This window comes from Lepisosteus oculatus, chromosome 2 (genome assembly GCF_040954835.1).
Source record: "Lepisosteus oculatus isolate fLepOcu1 chromosome 2, fLepOcu1.hap2, whole genome shotgun sequence".
NCBI classification, from domain to species: domain Eukaryota; kingdom Metazoa; phylum Chordata; class Actinopteri; order Semionotiformes; family Lepisosteidae; genus Lepisosteus; species Lepisosteus oculatus.
Window position 1 is genome coordinate 66,225,280 of NC_090697.1, and position 17,543 is coordinate 66,242,822.

General features: G+C 45.6%; 2 protein-coding genes and 1 pseudogene across 12 annotated transcripts; all 3 read right to left on the reverse strand.

The window, feature by feature from the left end:
• Positions 1-628: 628 nt before the first annotated feature.
• LOC138224329 (ras-related protein rab7-like) lies at positions 629-2,836 on the reverse strand (annotated as a pseudogene).
• A 3,178-nt stretch (positions 2,837-6,014) lies between these two features.
• LOC138224324 (ras-related protein rab7-like) lies at positions 6,015-8,981 on the reverse strand. Of its 6 annotated transcripts, none has more exons than XM_069181100.1 (6): positions 8,891-8,981; positions 8,154-8,207; positions 7,923-8,049; positions 7,522-7,740; positions 7,070-7,198; positions 6,015-6,435 (listed from the first exon to the last, which is right to left on the reverse strand). In XM_069181100.1, the coding sequence occupies exons 2-6, from the start codon at positions 8,204-8,206 to the stop codon at positions 6,343-6,345; spliced, it is 621 nt and encodes a 206-aa protein (XP_069037201.1). In that variant the 5' UTR covers position 8,207; positions 8,891-8,981; the 3' UTR covers positions 6,015-6,342. The 6 variants fall into 6 exon arrangements, with proteins under 6 accessions (XP_069037201.1, XP_069037195.1, XP_069037183.1 ...); XM_069181094.1 differs by having other exon boundaries at positions 8,154-8,265; XM_069181082.1 differs by having other exon boundaries at positions 8,154-8,345.
• Positions 8,982-11,697: 2,716 nt separating this feature from the next.
• LOC102689033 (ras-related protein rab7-like) lies at positions 11,698-15,545 on the reverse strand. 6 transcript variants are annotated; one of them, XM_069181127.1, is made up of 6 exons: positions 15,374-15,545; positions 14,566-14,737; positions 14,335-14,461; positions 13,929-14,147; positions 13,384-13,512; positions 11,698-12,755 (listed from the first exon to the last, which is right to left on the reverse strand). In XM_069181127.1, exons 2-6 carry the CDS (start codon positions 14,616-14,618, stop codon positions 12,663-12,665), a joined length of 621 nt encoding a protein of 206 aa, XP_069037228.1. In that variant the 5' UTR covers positions 14,619-14,737; positions 15,374-15,545; the 3' UTR covers positions 11,698-12,662. The 6 variants fall into 6 exon arrangements, with proteins under 6 accessions (XP_069037228.1, XP_069037232.1, XP_069037223.1 ...); XM_069181131.1 differs by having other exon boundaries at positions 13,929-14,051; positions 14,566-14,758; XM_069181122.1 differs by having other exon boundaries at positions 14,566-14,758.
• Positions 15,546-17,543: the final 1,998 nt, after the last annotated feature.

A 17,543-nucleotide genomic window follows, 5' to 3' on the forward strand; every position in this document is an offset into this window, starting at 1 on the left:
ATTTGTGTTTGCACCAGAACAAACAGCAGGGAGCCAGGTGAGGGACACAGTGGACAGTCTGTACTGCCCTCAGAGAGACAGCGTTGTATACTGCTCTCTGACTCCCAGCAGGCAGGCAGGCAGCCTGGCACATCACAGAGCAGGACTCACAACCTGCTGTCCTGACACAGGGAGCGGCAGGGGAAGATTCTGGAGCTCAGCTCTGCTCAGACTGGGGCCAGTGTCCCATGGAGATACAGTATAGGACTGAGAACCCTGGAAATCCAAAATTACCACTACTGGCACACCATGCAGAGACAGGGATACTTGAACAGTGAGTTCTGAGAAAGGAGCAAGTAGCATACAACAGCAGCAGGGCCTGTATGAGATGGTGAATCCTCAAAGCACTGCTCTCTCTGAAGCACAGGGGCAGAATCACCCCAGAACCAGACCCTGACTGCAAACTGCATTCGGCCCAGAGTTCTGAAATGGGTCAATACATATAGATGGGTCCTGTATAATCTCTTCCATTGCCTCACTCTAAATGCCTTGATGTCTCTCTCTGCAAGGTGAAACATATACGATGCATTGCAGAAGTGTGAGTAGAATTCCCACACATTAAAGATGAGATCTTCTCTCATTCAGAAAGTCAGTTGCTAGCATGGACCATTTTATTTTGACAGTGCTAAACAAAATGTTAAAACACACATATACATTGCAGTGTTACTGCTTTAAAAAGTAATAACCAGGCTCCAAGAGCTTTTTTGGCAAGATCGATGAATCACAGTGCTGTCAAAGCAGGAAGGGAAACGCTACACTGGGCTGCCAGCCCTCTGCCAGGAGGTTCCTCCCCCTCCACCGGTAGGACTGGAAGCTGAAGGAATTCTGGGACTGGACCTGTTATTTTGCAGCAGACAGTGCTGCCCCTCTTTCAGCTCTCTGGTCTCTGTCCACTCCCCCCTGCTCTCCTCCCTCAAGCCCTCTCTCAGCAGTTGCAGCCACTGCTGGGGGTGGGCTCCTGTCTGTCCCTCAGGGTGATCGTCTCAGAGATGTCACTGAAAATCTCCACTTTGGCTTCCTGGAAGACAAAAGATCACATCAGCATCAGCAGTAGTAGTATTTACACTAGAGTTCATTAAATTCCATGAGATAATAACTTTTGTTCAGCAGTGAATAGAAAAGATATACAGTAGATAAAAAATCACAATTATTACATAAAAATAGAAATTTTAGGGAGACAGCCTGGGTATTCATCAATACTTTTATTTATTAACAAAAAGGTAAACACCCATGATACCCATCCTGCTGACAGGTGACTGATCCTGGAAGATCAAAGTGGTCAGTAACCATGGAAACCCAGCAGGGACGATTGGTCAAGAGAATCCAGAAACAGGCAGGATAGGTGAGGCTGGACAGTCCGCTGCTGCAGGTCAGTCTCACTGCTTTTCTGTCAGCTAGATCGCTAGTCTTTCAGCCTGCGTATCTGTTGGTCTGACTGCAGTATTTTTTAAAGAGGGTTGTCAATCTTTGGGGTCTTCCGTTTACATCACATTGGCATATGTCTGAAATGTAAAGACTGAGTATAACATGCTCAGTATCCCATCCACCTGCCCAGATGTGTGACTTAACCTGCACAGGTGTCTGTCTGAATCTAACCAGGAGTGTGAATTAACCAGTAGAGGTTTGGATTGAACCTGCCCAGGGGAGCACACCTGTTTGAGTGTGTTGCGAGCGATAGTCTGGAAGGCCTGGTGTACGTTGATATTCTCCTTGGCGCTGGTCTCGAAGTACAGGATGTTGTTCTTCATCAGACACCAGGCCTGCGCACTTTTCGTCGTTACCTACTCAAGACAGAGATACTGCATCACTGCTCAGATTATCACACTGTCAGCCTACACTCAGAGCCCACGACACTCTGGAAACCTACACTTACTGGCTCGCTACTCTTTACTATACACAGTGCCACGGGTGAAGAATAATTTAGCTGAAGCTTTCCAGTCCTGTTGTTGAAGCTGAAGTACAAAGACAGTCTCTTTGAAGAAATATCTCTATGGGTTTCATGCACTGATCAGCAAACTGCAATGAGTCCAGTAGCCCCCTTGTCTTCTTTAACCCTTCGTATGTCTGAGATCAGAGACACTCTGAGTTTTGAGAGCTCAGGGCTGACCTGTCTGTTTTCCAGGTCGATCTTATTGCCCAGAACGACGAAGGGGAAGTTCTCAGGGTCTCGGGGACTGGCCTAGATCAGGAACTCATCCCGCAAGCTGTCCAGTTTCTTGAAGCTCTCGGGCTGCATGACATCGAACACCAGAATGCAGCTGTCCGCTCCTCGGTAAAACCCCGCCACCAGGGATAAGAATCGCTCCTGTCCTGCTGTGTCCCAGATCTGCAGCACAGCCACAGAGCACAAGAGCTCACAGGAGGCAGACATTAAACCCGAGCAGACAAACACTCAGCAGGTACTGTCACAAACTGACGGAGGACAAGCACACAGCTGGACAGAGAGATACACTGCCTGCATGATGACTGACACACACAGGGACAAGACACATAAAGACAGCTGGACAACTGACCTGTAGAATCACAAGTTGATCATCCACTATGACCTCCTTGGTGAGGAAGTCAGTACCGATGGTGGCCTTGTACGGGCTACTGAAGTTCTTGTTGACATACTGGTTCATCAGAGAAGTCTTCCCCACCCTGCAAGCACACACAGACACCAGCAGGGAGAAGAAGAGTGAGTGAGCACTAGCCTGGAGTTTGTGTGACGTGCAGAGTGTACTATTGTCGTGTCCTCTCTTCACCCTGAGCTGCCCAGCAGTATCACCTTCAACAGAATCTTCTTACGAGACGCCATCCTGGACCAGCAGAGAGAGACAGAGTGAGGGGGAAGAGTGGGAAAGACAGAGAATCAGACTGAAAACAGCACGATGAGGGAGGAGAGGGTGAGCATGAGAATGAGAGAGAGACGGAAACTGAGAGAGGGAGGATAAGAACTAGGAAAGGAGAATGAGAGGAGAGACAAAAAGGGGAAAGGAGAGTGAGGGGGAGGGAGAATGAGAGATGGAGGGAAGAGAGAGAGTTGCAAAATTGAAAGAATAATTAATGTCTAATTTTCGTAACCATATTCTGTTGTTACAACATCTTTACAATTTAGCATTTGCCTGTAGAATGATCACTGAGGCAACACTATTGTATAATCGAATGTAAACAGGTTGACAGCATAGACAAGGACCCAAAAAGCCCTGTCATACCAAACAGCTCTCGATTGAATAAAACTGTGAGTTCAGTACAGAAAAATAAACAGGGATCTCATTATCTCTAAAATCAGAAAATGTTAACTCTTCCCGTATTTCTGCTGAGGTGATGAATGTACGTTTGTTTCTTTTGGAATGTAAACGAACAAGTCACCTTCAGTACAACACAGAAAGAAACAGAAAGAAAAACATATTCTTTGGTATGGTCCTGCCTATTCAATGATTGTAGTCCAACAGAGCATTGTAGAGCCATGTCTGACAAGCAGACAGGTAGATACAAATTATGGGAATGAATATTAATGAGCTTTTACCAGTTAACTTGGGCTTTGACCCATTCGCTGCTAACCTTGAGTTTATTTAAGCAAAAGGTGAAATTAGAGGTGTCTTTAGAGTCTGCTCCTCAGCATTGTGTAGTGGCAAGAGCTAATTAGTGTTTCTTCTCAAAAATCATTGAAACCATCATAACACTGAAAAATGCTTCTTGTAAAATAGATTGATACATGATCAAGTGGCATTACTCTAGCAATACGTGGCAGGATAGGGTCCTTAATTAGACCCATCTGGGTTGCAGCATGAGGCCTCTATTGTTACTGATTGATCAGCATGACATTGCACACACACTCTTGTGTTCACTGGGTACAATCATCAGATCAGACTGTCCCACCTCTAGCTATAGGAGAGCCATGTTCTCTGTTGATATTAGCCTGGAAACCTTGAGAGAGTCTCATGGCTTTGGTTGTTTGGATATAGGGCTTTTTTATTACAGGTGAACCTATTCCCCTAGTGAAATCTTTGATTTTGGAACTGATGGCTGATACTGTGTGGTTTTGATCTTGATCATGGATCCTACATGTTTCCGATTATGCTCAAAAAGGGTTAAACACGTTTTTATTCTCTGTTATTCATGGAATGTATGTGTACGGTCAGAAAAGCAGGGCAAATGGAGTTAAATCCATCCTTCTGCCATGTCTGCTGATTTGCAAGGTGACTCCTGACAGAAGCAAGATCTCCCCCTGTTCATGAAACAACAAAAAAGCTACAAATGAATCCATCTGGGCCATTTTATTTATTTGGCTGCAAACACATTTATTGAATTATCTCATTCTGGTGTTTCTGGACGGATCCTGGGATATGCAGTCAACAGCATGGGCTTGCTCCAGACTCCCACAACTCTTTGTGTCAAATAAGGCCTCTCGAGCTCCCTTTAATTTCCATTTCTATCCCCTAACCTGTGCTTGTTTTAAAGTCCTTAAGTGTCCCAGGATCACTTTGTAAACAACCCCCCAAGATGTTGAAGATGTCTTTTCTAAGAAGATTTTCTCATTTTTTAAACAAAGTGCAACAGTATCAGTACATGAACATCGACAGTAAAGAGGAACCCAGTACTCAGATAGAATAGGAGACAGTGAAAGAGTTACAGAAGGATGTGCTGCCAGACCACAGTGAAGTTCTGGATTGAGACCTCTGGAAGTATACCCCTTTTCAAGTCTCAGGAATGAGATCCTTGCTCTGAGGGGCAGCATGGTGACATGACACTTAGCTTTTGGTGCCCCCCCCACCACCACCACAGATCATAGGTCCAGGGTTCAATTCTGGTCTAAGGTGCTTCTGGGTGGAGTTTGGATGCCCTCCTAATTGTTGTGTGACCTAAGGCTTGGTTTTACAGGGATCTCTGAATTGCTCCTTGTACACCTGTGCTCACTGTGGACTTATGCCCATTGTCTGCAAGGTAAGGCTCTGCCCCTCTGTGGCCCTGTATTGGGCTACGCAGTTACTGAAAATAGATGTGGATCTTCCTGACTCATTCATTGAGAAAACGGAGCTGCAGATTGTTCATTTTAGTTCCACTAAGCATAATGTTGAGACAGGCTGAAAAGGCAAGAACCAAACATGACAGAGAAAACATCGTGGAAGCCAAACTGTCTGTTGAAAAATGGCTTAATTTTCACCAAGTGACCTGATTAACAAGACCGACAATCCTCCCAGTGTCCACCGACACCCACTCCACACTCTGACTCTCCTCCCAGTTCCATACACTGCATCTGTCTGCAACAGGTTTCATCACCTGACGTAAGAAGAGCGACACAGTGACACAGTGGTTAGCATTGCTGCCTCACAGCACTGGGGAACTATATGCATGGACTTTGTGTTTGCACCAGAACAAACAGCAGGGAGCCAGGTGAGGGACACAGTGGACAGTCTGTACTGCCCTCAGAGAGACAGCGTCGTATACTGCTCTCTGACTCCCAGCAGGCAGGCAGGCAGCCTGGCGCATCACAGAGCAGGACTCACAACCTGCTGTCCTGACACAGGGAGCGGCAGGGGAAGGTTCTGGAGCTCAGCTCTGCTCAGACTGGGGCCAGTGTCCCATGGAGATACAGTATAGGACTGAGAACCCTGGAAATCCAAAATTACCACTACTGGCACACCGTGCAGAGACAGGGATACTTGAACAGTGAGTTCTGAGAAAGGAGCAAGTAGCATACAACAGCAGCAGGGCCTGTATGAGATGGTGAATCCTCAAAGCACTGCTCTCTCTGAAGCACAGGGGCAGAATCACCCCAGAACCAGACCCTGACAGCAAACTGCATTCGGCCCAGAGTTCTGAAATGGGTCAATACATATAGATGGGTCCTGTATAATCTCTTCCATTGCCTCACTCTAAATGCCTTGTTGTCTCTCTCTGCAAGGTGAAACATATACGATGCATTGCAGAAGTGTGAGTAGAATTCCCACACATTAAAGACGAGATCCTCTCTCATTCAGAAAGTCAGTTGCTAGCATGGACCATTTTATTTTGACAGTGCTAAACAAAATGTTAAAACACACATATACATTGCAGTGTTACTGCTTTAAAAAGTAATAACCAGGCTCCAAGAGCTTTTATGGCAAGATCGATGAATCACGGTGCTGTTAAAGCAGGAAGGGAAACACTACACTGGGCTGCCAGCCCTCTGCCAGGAGTTTCCTCCCCCTCCACCGGTAGGACTGGAAGCTGAAGGAATTCTGGGACTGGACCTGTTATTTTGCAGCAGACAGTGCTGCCCCTCTTTCAGCTCTCTGGTCTCTGTCCACTCCCCCCTGCTCTCCTCCCTCAAGCCCTCTCTCAGCAGTTGCAGCCCCTGCTGGGAGTGGACTCCTGTCTGTCCCTCAGGGTGATCGTCTCAGAGATGTCACTGAAAATCTCCACTTCGTTTTCCTGGAAGACAAAAGATCACATCAGCAGCAGCGATAGTAGTATTTACACTAGAGTTCATTAAATCCCATGAGATAATAACTTGTGTTCAGCAGTGAATAGAAAAGATATACAGTAGATAAAAAATGACAATTATTACGTAAAAATAGAAGTTTCAGGGAGACAGCCTGGGTATTCATCAATACTTTTATTTATTAACAAAAAGATAAACACCCACGATACCCATCCTGCTGACAGGTGACTGATCCTGGAAGATCAAAGTGGTCAGTAACCATAGAAACCCAGCAGGGACGATTGGTCAAGAGTATCCAGCAACAGGCAGGATAGGTGAGGCTGGATAGTCCGCTGCTGCAGGTCAGTCTCACTGCCTTTCTGTCAACTAGATCGCTAGTCTTTCAGCCTGCGTATCTGTTGGTGTGACTGCAGTATTTTTTAAAGAGGGTTGTCAATCTGTGGGGTCTTCCGTTTACATCACATTGGCATATGTCTGAAATGTAAAGACTGAGTATAACATGCTCAGTATCCTATCCACCTGCCCAGATGTGTGACTTAACCTGTACAGGTGTGTGTCTGAATCTAACCAGGAGTGTGAATTAACCAGTAGAGGTTTGGATTGAACCTGCCCAGGGGAGCACACCTGTTTGAGCGCGTTGCAAGCGATAGTCTGGAAGGCCTGGTGTATGTTGATATTCTCCTTGGCGCTGGTCTCGAAGTACAGGATGTTGTTCTTCATCAGACACCAGGCCTGCGCGCTTTTCGTCGTTACCTACTCAAGACAGAGATACTGCATCACTTCTCAGATTATCAACACTGTCAGCCTACACACAGAGCCCATGACACTCTGGAAACCTACACTTGCGCGCTCCTCTTTACTATACACAGTGCCACGGGTGAAGAATAATTTAGCTGACGTTTTCCAGTCCTGTTGTTGAAGCTGACGTGCAAAGACAGTCTCTTTGAAGAAATATCTCTATGGGTTTCATGCACTGATCAGCAAACTGCAATGAGTCCAGTAGCCCCCTTGTCTTATTTAACCCTTCGTATGTCTGAGATCAGAGAAACTCTGAATTTTGAGAGCTCAGGGCTGACCTGTCTGTTTTTCAGGTCGATCTTATTGCCCAGAACGACGAAGGGGAAGTTCTCGGGGTCTCGGGGACTGGCCTCGATCAGGAACTCGTCCCGCAAGCTGTCCAGTTTCTTGAAGCTCTCAGGCTGCGTGACGTCGAACACCAGAATGCAGCTGTCCGCTCCTCGGTAAAACCCCGCCACCAGGGACGAGAATCGCTCCTGTCCTACTGTGTCCCAGATCTGCAGCACAGCCCAAAGCACAAGAGCTCACAGCAGGCAGACATTAAACCCGAGCAGACAAACACTTAGCAGGTACTGTCACAAACGGAGGACAAACACACAGCTGGACAGAGAAATACACTGCCTGCATGATGACTGACACACACAGGGACAAGACACATAAAGACAGCTGGACAACTGACCTGTAGGATCACAAGTTGATCATCCACTATGACCTCCTTGGTGAGGAAGTCAGCACCGATGGTGCCCTTGTACTGGCTACTGAACTTCTTGTTGACATACTGGTTCATCAGAGAGGTCTTCCCCACCCTGCAAGCACACACAGACACCAGCAGGGAGAGGAAGAGTGAGTGAGCACTAGCCTGGAGTTTGTGCGACGTGCAGAGTGTACTATTGTCGTGTCCTCTCCTCACCCTGAGATGCCCAGCAGTATCACCTTCAACAGGATCTTCTTACGAGACGCCATCCTGGACCAGCAGAGAGAGACAGAGTGAGGGGGAAGAGTGGGAAAGAGGGAGAATCAGACTGAAAACAGCACAATGAGGGAGGAGAGGGTGAGCATGAGAACGAGAGAGAGACTGAAACTGAGAGAGGGAGGATAAGAACTAGGAAAGGAGAATGAGAGGAGAGAAAAAAAGAGGAAAGGAGAGTGAGGGGGAGAGAGAATGAGAGAGGGAGGGAAGAGAGAGAGACGCAAAATTGAAAGAATAATTAATGTCTCATTTTCGTATCCATATTCTGGTGTTACAACATCTTTACAATTTAGCATTTGTCTGTATAATGATCGCTGAGGCAACACTATTGTATAATCGAATGAAAACAGGTTGACAGCATAGACAAGGAACCAAAAAGCCCTGTCATACCAAACAGCTCTCGATTGACTAAAACTGTGAGTTCAGTACAGAAAAATAAACAGGGATCTCACTATCTCTAAAATCAGACAACACAGACCTCTGCAGAAACATGAAATCTCTAGATTGTTAACCTGGATGAGAGCCACAGGATAAATCTCCAGAATGATCAACTGCTACATTTACCTACCGTCATCACTGTGGTTTGTATTGTTTTGTTGCAGGGATTGTAGTAAGTGTAGTGATCTTCTTGAGCCCCAAGGAGAATATTTAATCCAAAACCATGAACACAAACTCACCCTCACGATCTTAGCCTGTTTCCACACCTCTGGTGCAACACTGTCAGAAGAGGACAGTGTGTGAAGGCAAGTGGATTCTCTTGGTGTGGCTGTGCTGGGAGAAATATTGTATTTCTTACGATAGCAGTAGGGTTACAAAAAATGTTAGCTGTTCCCGTATTTCTGCTGAGGTGACGACTGTACGTTTGTTTCTTTTGGAATGTAAACGAACAAGTCACCTTCAGTACAACACAGAAAGAAACAGAAAGAAAAACATATTCTTTGGTATGGTCCTGCTTATCCAATGATTGTAGTTCAACAGAGCATTGTAGAGCCATGTCTGACAAGAAGACAGGTAGATACAAATTATGGGAATGAATATTAATGAGCTTTTACCAGTTAACTTGGGCTTGGACCCATTCACTGCTAACCTTGAGTTTATTTAAGCAAAAGGTGAAATTAGAGGTGTCTTTAGAGTCTGCTCCTCAGCATTGTGTAGTGGCAAGAGCTAATTAGTGTTTCTTCTCATAAATCATTGAAACCAACATAACACTGAAAACTGCTTCTTGTAATATAGATTGATACATGATCAAGTGGCATTACTCTAGCAATACGTAGCAGGATAGGGTCCTTAATTAGACGCATCTGGGTTGCAGCATGAGGCCTCCATTGTTACTGATTTATCAGCGTGACATTGCACACACACTCTTGTGTTCACTGGGTACAATCATCAGATCAGACTGTCCCACCTCCAGCTATAGGAGAGCCATGTTCTCTGTTGATATTAGCCTGGAAACCTTGAGAGAGTCTCATGGCTTTGGTTGTTTGGGTATAGGGCTCTTTTATTTCATGTGAACCTATTCCCCTAGCGAAATCTTTGATTTTGGAACTGATGGCTGATACTGTGTGGTTTTGATCTTGATCCTTGATCCTACATGTTTCCGATTATGCTAAAAAAGGATTAAACATGTTTTTATTCTCTGTTATTCATGGAATGTATGTGTACTGTCAGAAAAGCAGGACAAATGGAGTTAAATCCATCCTTCTGCCATGTCTGCTGATATGCAAGGTGACTCCTGACAGAAGCAAGATCTCCCCCTGTTCATGAAACAACAAAAAAGTTACAAATGAATCCATCTGGGCCATTTTATTTATTTGGCTGCAAACACATTGATTGAAGTACCTCATTCTGGTGTTTCTGGACGGATCCTGGGATATGCACTCAACAGCATGGGCTTGCTCCAGACTCCCACAACTCTTTGTGTCAAATAAGGCGTCTCGAGCTCCCTTTAATTTCCATTTCTATCCCCTAACCTGTGCTTGTTTTAAAGTCCTTAAGTGTCCCAGGATCACTTTGTAAATAACCCCCCAAGATGTTGAAGATGTCTTTTCTAAGAAGATTTTCTCATTTTTTAAACAAAGTGCAACAGTATCAGTACATGAACATAGACAGTTAAGAGGAACCAAGTGCTCAGATAGAATAGGAGACAGTGAAAGAGTTACAGAAGGATGTGCTGCCAGACCACAGTGAAGTTCTGGATTGAGACCTCTGGAAGTATACCCCTTTTCAAGTCTCAGGAATGAGATCCTTGCTCTGAGGGGTAACATGGTGACATGACACTTAGCTTTTGGTGCCGCCCCACCACCACCACAGATCATAGGTCCAGGGTTCAATTCTGGTCTGAGGTGCTTCTGGGTGGAGTTTGGATGCCCTCCTAATTGTTGTGTGACCTAAGGCTTGGTTTTACAGGGATCTCTGAATTGCTCCTTGTACACCTGTGCTCACTGTGGACTTATGCCCATTGTCTGCAAGGTAAGGCTCTGGCCCTGTATTGGGCTACGCAGTTACTGAAAATAGATGGGGATCTTCCTGACTCATTCATTGGGAAAACGGGGCTGCAGACTGTTCATTTTAGTTCCACTAAGCAAAATTCTGAGACAGGCTGAAAAGGCAAGAACCAAACATGAAAGGATAAACATCGTGGAAGCCAAACTGTCTGTTGAAAAATGGCTTAATTTTCACCAAGTGACCTGATAAACAAGACCGACAATCCTCCCAGTGTCCACCGACACCCACTCCACACTCTGACTCTCCTCCCAGTTCCATACACTGCATCTGTCTGCAACAGGTTTCATCACCTGACGTAAGAAGAGCGACACAGTGACACAGTGGTTAGCATTGCTGCCTCACAGCACTGGGGAACTATATGCATGGAATTTGTGTTTGCACCAGAACAAACAGCAGGGAGCCAGGTGAGGGACACAGTGGACAGTCTGTACTGCCCTCAGAGAGACAGCGTCGTATACTGCTCTCTGACTCCCAGCAGGCAGGCAGGCAGCCTGGCGCATCACAGAGCAGGACTCACAACCTGCTGTCCTGACGCAGCTAGCGGCAGGGGAAGATTCTGGAGCTCAGCTCTGCTCAGACTGGGGCCAGTGTCCCATGGAGATACAGTATAGGACTGAGAACCCTGGAAATCCAAAATTACCACTACTGGCACACCGTGCAGAGACAGGGATACTTGAACAGTGAGTTCTGAGAAAGGAGCAAGTAGCATACAACAGCAGCAGGGCCTGTATGAGATGATGAATCCTGACAGCACTGCTCTCTCTGAAGCACAGGGGCAGAATCACCCCAGAACCAGACCCTGACTGCAAACTGCTTTCGGCCCAGAGTTCTGAAATGGGTCAATACATATAGATTGGTCCTGCATAATCTCGTCCATTGCCTCACTCTAAATGCCTTGTTGTCTCTCTCTGCAAGGTGAAACATATACGATGCATTGCAGAAGTGTGAGTAGAATTCCCACACATTAAAGACGAGATCCTCTCTCATTCAGAAAGTCAGTTGCTAGCATGGACCATTTTATTTTGACAGTGCTAAACAAAATGTTAAAACACACATATACATTGCAGTGTTACTGCATAACCAGTCATAACCAGGCTCCTCTGTGTACACTGCATGTGGTCAGTCCAGGTTCTGGGGAGCTCCAATCCAAGTTTTAATAGGTCACCCTTGATCATCAAATAGCAAAGAAGTGATCATTTTATCTAGTCATTTCCTCAGTTCAAGTGGTCAGTTTGTGTCCTAGAAGCCTGTAAAGGGATCATATTTTTATTGACAAAGATTTCAAAATGAGTTAATCAGACAATCACTCTGGTTTCATGGTAATTAAATGTGACCTACAGGTCCGTCCAGAAGGTGGCTCTCCTGGACAAAGGACTGACATCGGCTGGGATACACAGCAAGGTCCAAGCCTTCTTAATGGAAGGGCCGATCTTAGTCCTAATCCAATAATTACACTCTAAATTTACAGTTGCAGCTCTTATAAGCATTTTTCCATTTTCTGAATCAAAGGACAAGTGGAATATTGTGTGAGGATGGAGTAAATGTGTTTTCCTTATACTGTTCCGGGATTTCTTGCTGTGTCCTGCAATGAGTGACTTCACTGCCCAGCATGTGTCTCCAGTCTGGATGTTGACAGCCAGAGTGTACAGAGAAGTGATGGGTTTCCACCTGTGTGACTGCTTCTTCTTCCCTTTTCATCCAAACTCAAATTCAAAGAGTTTTATTGGCAAGATCGATGAATCACGGTGCTGTCAAAGCAGGAAGGGAAACGCTACACTGGGCTGCCAGCCCTCTGCCAGGAGTTTCCTCCCCCTCCACCGGTAGGACTGGAAGCTGAAGGAATTCTGGGACTGGACCTGTTATTTTGCAGCAGACAGTGCTGCCCCTCTTTCAGCTCTCTGGTCTCTGTCCACTCCCCCCTGCTCTCCTCCCTCAAGCCCTCTCTCAGCAGTTGCAGCCCCTGCTGGGAGTGGGCTCCTGTCTGTCCCTCAGGGTGATCGTCTCAGAGATGTCACTGGAAATCTCCACTTTGGCTTCCTAGAAGACAAAAGAGCACATCAGCAGCAGCAATAGTAGTATTTACACTAGAGTTCATTAAATCCTATGAGATAATAACTTGTGTTCAGCAGTAAATAGAAAAGATATACAGTAGATAAAAAAATGACAATTATTAAATAAAAATAGAAGTTTCAGGGAGACAGCCTGGGTATTCATCGATACTTTTATTTATTAAAAAAAAAGATAAACACCCACGATACCCATCCTGCTGACAGGTGACTGATCCTGGAAGATCAAAGTGGTCAGTAATCCTGGAGCAGGGACGAATGGTCAAGAGTATCCAGAAACAGGCAGGATAGGTGAGGCTGGACAGTCCGCTGCTGCAGGTCAGTCTCACTGCCTTTCTGTCAACTAGATCGCTAGTCTTTCAGCCTGCGTATCTGTTGGTGTGACTGCAGTATTTTTTAAAGAGGGTTGTCAATCTTTGAGGTCTTCCGTTTACATCACATTGGCATATGTCTATAATATAAAGACTGAGTATAACATGCTCAGTATCCCATCTACCTGCCCAGATGTGTGACTTAACCTGTACAGGTGTGTGTCTGAATCTAACCAGGAGTGAATTAACCAGTAGAGGTTTGGATTGAACCTGCCCAGGGGAGCACACCTGTTTGAGCGCGTTGCAAGCGATAGTCTGGAAGGCCTGGTGTATGTTGATATCCTCCTTGGCGCTGGTCTCGAAGTACAGGATGTTTTTCTTACTCTGACACCAGGCCTGCGCACGCGTTGCCTTCACCTGGTAAAGACGCACCAGGTTCAACATTACTGCATCACCACTCTTAACCAACACTGCCAGCCTACACACAGAGCCCACAACACTCTCTGTAAACCTACACTCGCTGGCTCACTCCTATTTTCTTTACACAGTGCCTCGGGTGAAGAATTATTTGGCTGATGCTTTTATCCAAAGTGGTTTCCATTGCTCCAGGGTACAACAGTAATGCCCCACCCAGGATGCCACATGTAAACTTTCCAGTTCTGAGCCCTGCTGTTGAAGCTTACCAGCAAAGACAGTCTCTTTGAAGAAATATCTCTAAGGGTTTCATGCAGTGATCAGCAAACTGCAATGAGTCCAGTAGCCCACTTGTCTTATTTAACCCTTCGTATGTCTGAGATCTGAGACACTCTGAGTTTCGAGAGCTCGGGGCTGACCTGTCTGTTCTCCAGGTCAATCTTATTGCCCAGAACGATGAAGGGGAAGTTCTCAGGGTCTCGGGGACTGGCCTCGATCAGGAACTCGTCCCGCAAGCTGTCCAGTTTCTTGAAGCTCTCGGGCTGCGTGACATCGAACACCAGAATGCAGCTGTCCGCTCCTCGGTAAAACCCCGCCACCAGGGAAGAGAATCGCTCCTGTCCTGCTGTGTCCCAGATCTGCAGCACAGCCACAGAGCACAAGAGCTCACAGCAGGCAGACATTAAACCCGAGCAGACAAACACTCAGCAGGTACTGTCACAAACTGACGGAGGACAAGCACACAGCTGGACAGAGAGATACACTGCCTGCATGATGACAGACACACACAGGGACAAGACACATAAAGACAGCTGGACAACTGACCTGCAGGGTCACAAGGTGGTCATCCACTATGATTTCCTTGGTGAGGAAGTCAGCACCGATGGTGGCCTTGTACTGGCTACTGAACATCTTGTTGACATACTGGTTCATCAGAGAGGTCTTCCCCACCCTGGAAGCACACACAGACACCAGCAGGGAGAGTAAGAGTGAGTGAGCACTAGCCTGGATTGTGAGCGACTTGCAGAGTGTACTATTGTCGTGTCCTCTCCTCACCCTGAGCTGCCCAGCAGTATCACCTTCAACAGGATCTGCTTATGAGACGCCATCCTTGACCAGCAGAGAGAGACAGAGTGAGGGGGAAGAGTGGGAAAGAGGGAGAATCAGACTGAAAACAGCACGATGAGGGAGGACAGGGTTGAGCATGAGAATGAGAGAGAGACGGAAACTGAGAGAGGGAGGATAAGAACTAGGAAAGGAGAATGAGAGGAGAGAAGAATAATGAGGCAAGGAGAGTGAGGGGGAGGGAGAATGAGAGAGGGAGGGAACAGAGCGAGAGGGTGGGAAGAGAGGGAGGGAAGAGAGAGAGAGGGAGGGAAGAGAGAGAGGGAGGGAAGAAGACAACCAAATTTGAAAGAATAATTCATGTTTCTAATCAGTTTCTAATCTATATTCTGTCGTTACAATGTCTTTACAATTTAGCATTTGTCTGTATAATGATCGCTGAGGCAACACTATTGTATAATCGAAGGTAAACAGGTTGACAGCATAGACAAGGACCCAAAAAGCCCTGTCATACCAAACAACTCTCGAGTGACTAAAACTGTGAGTTCAGTACAGCAAAATAAACAGGGATCTCATTATCTCTAAAATCAGACAACACAGACCTCTGCTGAAACATGAAATCTCTAGATTGTTAACCTGGATCAGAGCCACAGGATTAATCTATAGAATGATCACCTGCTACATTTACCTACCGTCATCACTGGTTTGTACTGTTTTGTTGCAGGGATTGCAATAAGTGTAGCGATCTTCTTAAACCCCAAGGAGAATATTTAATCCAACACCATGAACTCAAACTCACCCTCAGGATCTTAGCCTGTTTCCACACCTCTGGTGCAACACTGTCAGAAGAGGACAGTGTGTGAAGGCAAGTGGATTCTCTTGGTGTGGCTGTGCTGGGAGAAATATTGTATTTCTAATGATAGCAGTAGGGTTACAAAAAATGCTAGCTCTTCCCGTATTTCACCCGAGGTGATGACTGTACGTTTGTTTCTTTTGGAATGCAAACAAACAAGTTACCTGCAGTACAACACAGAATGAAACAGAAAGAAAAACAATTTCTTTGTTATGGTCCTGCTTATCCAATGATTGTAGTTCAACAGAGCACTGTAGAGCCATGTCTGACAAGCAGAGAGGTAGATACGAATTATGGGAACCTTGAGTTTATTTAAGCAAAAGGTGAAATTAGAGGTGTCTTTAGAGTTTGCTCCTCAGCATTGTGTAGTGGCAAGAGCTAATTACTGTAGTGTTTCTTCTCATAAATCATTGAATCCAACATAACACTGAAAAATGCTTCTTATAAAATAGATTGATACATGATCAAGTGGCATTACGTGGCAGGATAGGGTCCTTAATTAGACCCATCTGGGTTGCAGCATGAGGCCCCTATTGTTACTGATTGATCAGCGTGACATTGCACACACACTCTTGTGTTCACTGCAAGGTGACTCCTGACAGAAGCAAGATCTCCCCTTGTTAATGAAACAAGAAAAAAAGCTACAAATGAATCCATCTGGACCATTTCATTTATTTGGCTGCAAACACATTGATTGAAGTATCTCATTCTGGTGTTTCTGGACGGATCCTGGGATATGCACTCAACAGCATGGGCTTGCTCCAGACTCCCACAACTCTTTGTGTCAAATAAAGCTTCTTGAGCTCCCTTTAATTTCCATTTCCATCCCCTAACCTGTGCTTGCTTTAAAGTCCTTAAATGTCCCCAGGATCACTTTGTCAATAACCCCCTAAAATGTTGAAGACGTCTTTTCTAAGAAGATTTTATCATTTTTGAAACAAAGTGCAACATCATCAGAACATGAAATGTACAAATGATAACAAAAGTAAACACGAAGAAAAAAGAGGAGACAGCGAAAAAGTTTTAAAATACAGGACGCGTTGTCAGACCACACTGAAGTTGCAGATTGACAACTCTGGAAGTATTCCTCTTTCCAAGTTTCAGGAATGAGATCCCTCTGGGTGGAGTTTGGATGACTTCCTTATTGCTGTGTGGGTTTTCTGATTTCCTTCCATAGTCCAAAGACCGAGTGTTTGCCTTTATAGGCATCTCCAAATTGTTCCTTGTACACCTCTGTGCATGTGCCCTGCAGTGGGCTGGTGGCCTGACCAGAGTTCACTCTGCCTTATGCCCACTGTCTACCAGGTTAGGGACTGCCCCTCTGTGGCCCTGTATTGGGCTAGGCAGTTACTGAAAATAGATGGAGATCTGCCTGACTCATTCACTGAGAGAACGGGGCTGCAGATTTGTTTTAGTTCCATTAAGCAATATTTTGAGACGGACTGAAAATCCAAAAGCCAACACGACTGAGAAAACATCTAGAATGCCAAACTGTCAATTGGAAAATGACTTAATTTCCAGCAAGTAGGGTTACCAGTGATAGACAGCGTTCACCAACACCTGACTCACCTCCTAGTTCCATACACTGCATCTGTCTGCAAGAGTTTTCATCACCTGACACAAGAGGAGCAGCACAGTGACACAGTTACTAGCATTGCTGCTTTGCAGCACTGGGGACCTGGGTTCAATTCCAGACCTGGAGTGCTGCACATCTGATGCTGTTTTGCACATTAGCTGTTACTTGTTGTTTTGCACATTGCCTGTTGTCTCTTTCTTTTCTTATACAATTGTATTTTTGGTTTTTTTTGTACTTCGTACCGTCTGAGAGCTAGCTAAATAGCATTTTGCTATACCATATACCTGTATATGAGTATAATGACAATAAACTGGAACTATTATGTGGTGAGCTTGTGTTTTCGCTTTTTTTTTACATGGGTTTCCTCCCAGAGTGCAAAGACATACTGGTATGTTAATTGGCTTCTGGGAAAACAACCTGGTGTGTGAATATGACTGTGTGTCTGCCCTGGGCATGATGGATGAGATGGACTGGTGACCCATCCAGACTGTACCCTGCCTTGCACCCGCTGCTTATCAGGATAGGGTCCGGCTCCTCCAC

Bases quoted from the DNA above. Each gene is read 5' to 3' on its own strand.
- LOC138224324 (XM_069181100.1), bottom strand. From the start codon at position 8,206: ATGGCGTCTCGTAAGAAGATCCTGTTGAAGGTGATACTGCTGGGCATC. The intron at 8,050-8,153 runs GTGAGGAGAGGA...GTGTGCTTGCAG, and splicing joins ATACTGCTGGGCATCTCAGG to GGTGGGGAAGACCTCTCTGA. The intron at 6,436-7,069 runs GTGTGCTCCCCT...TTTGTCTTCCAG, and splicing joins CTTGCAACGCGCTCAAACAG to GAAAACGAAGTGGAGATTTT.
- LOC102689033 (XM_069181127.1), bottom strand. From the start codon at position 14,618: ATGGCGTCTCATAAGCAGATCCTGTTGAAGGTGATACTGCTGGGCAGC. The intron at 13,513-13,928 runs GTCAGCCCCGAG...CGTCTTTACCAG, and splicing joins TTGACCTGGAGAACAGACAG to GTGAAGGCAACGCGTGCGCA. The intron at 12,756-13,383 runs GTGTGCTCCCCT...TTTGTCTTCTAG, and splicing joins CTTGCAACGCGCTCAAACAG to GAAGCCAAAGTGGAGATTTC.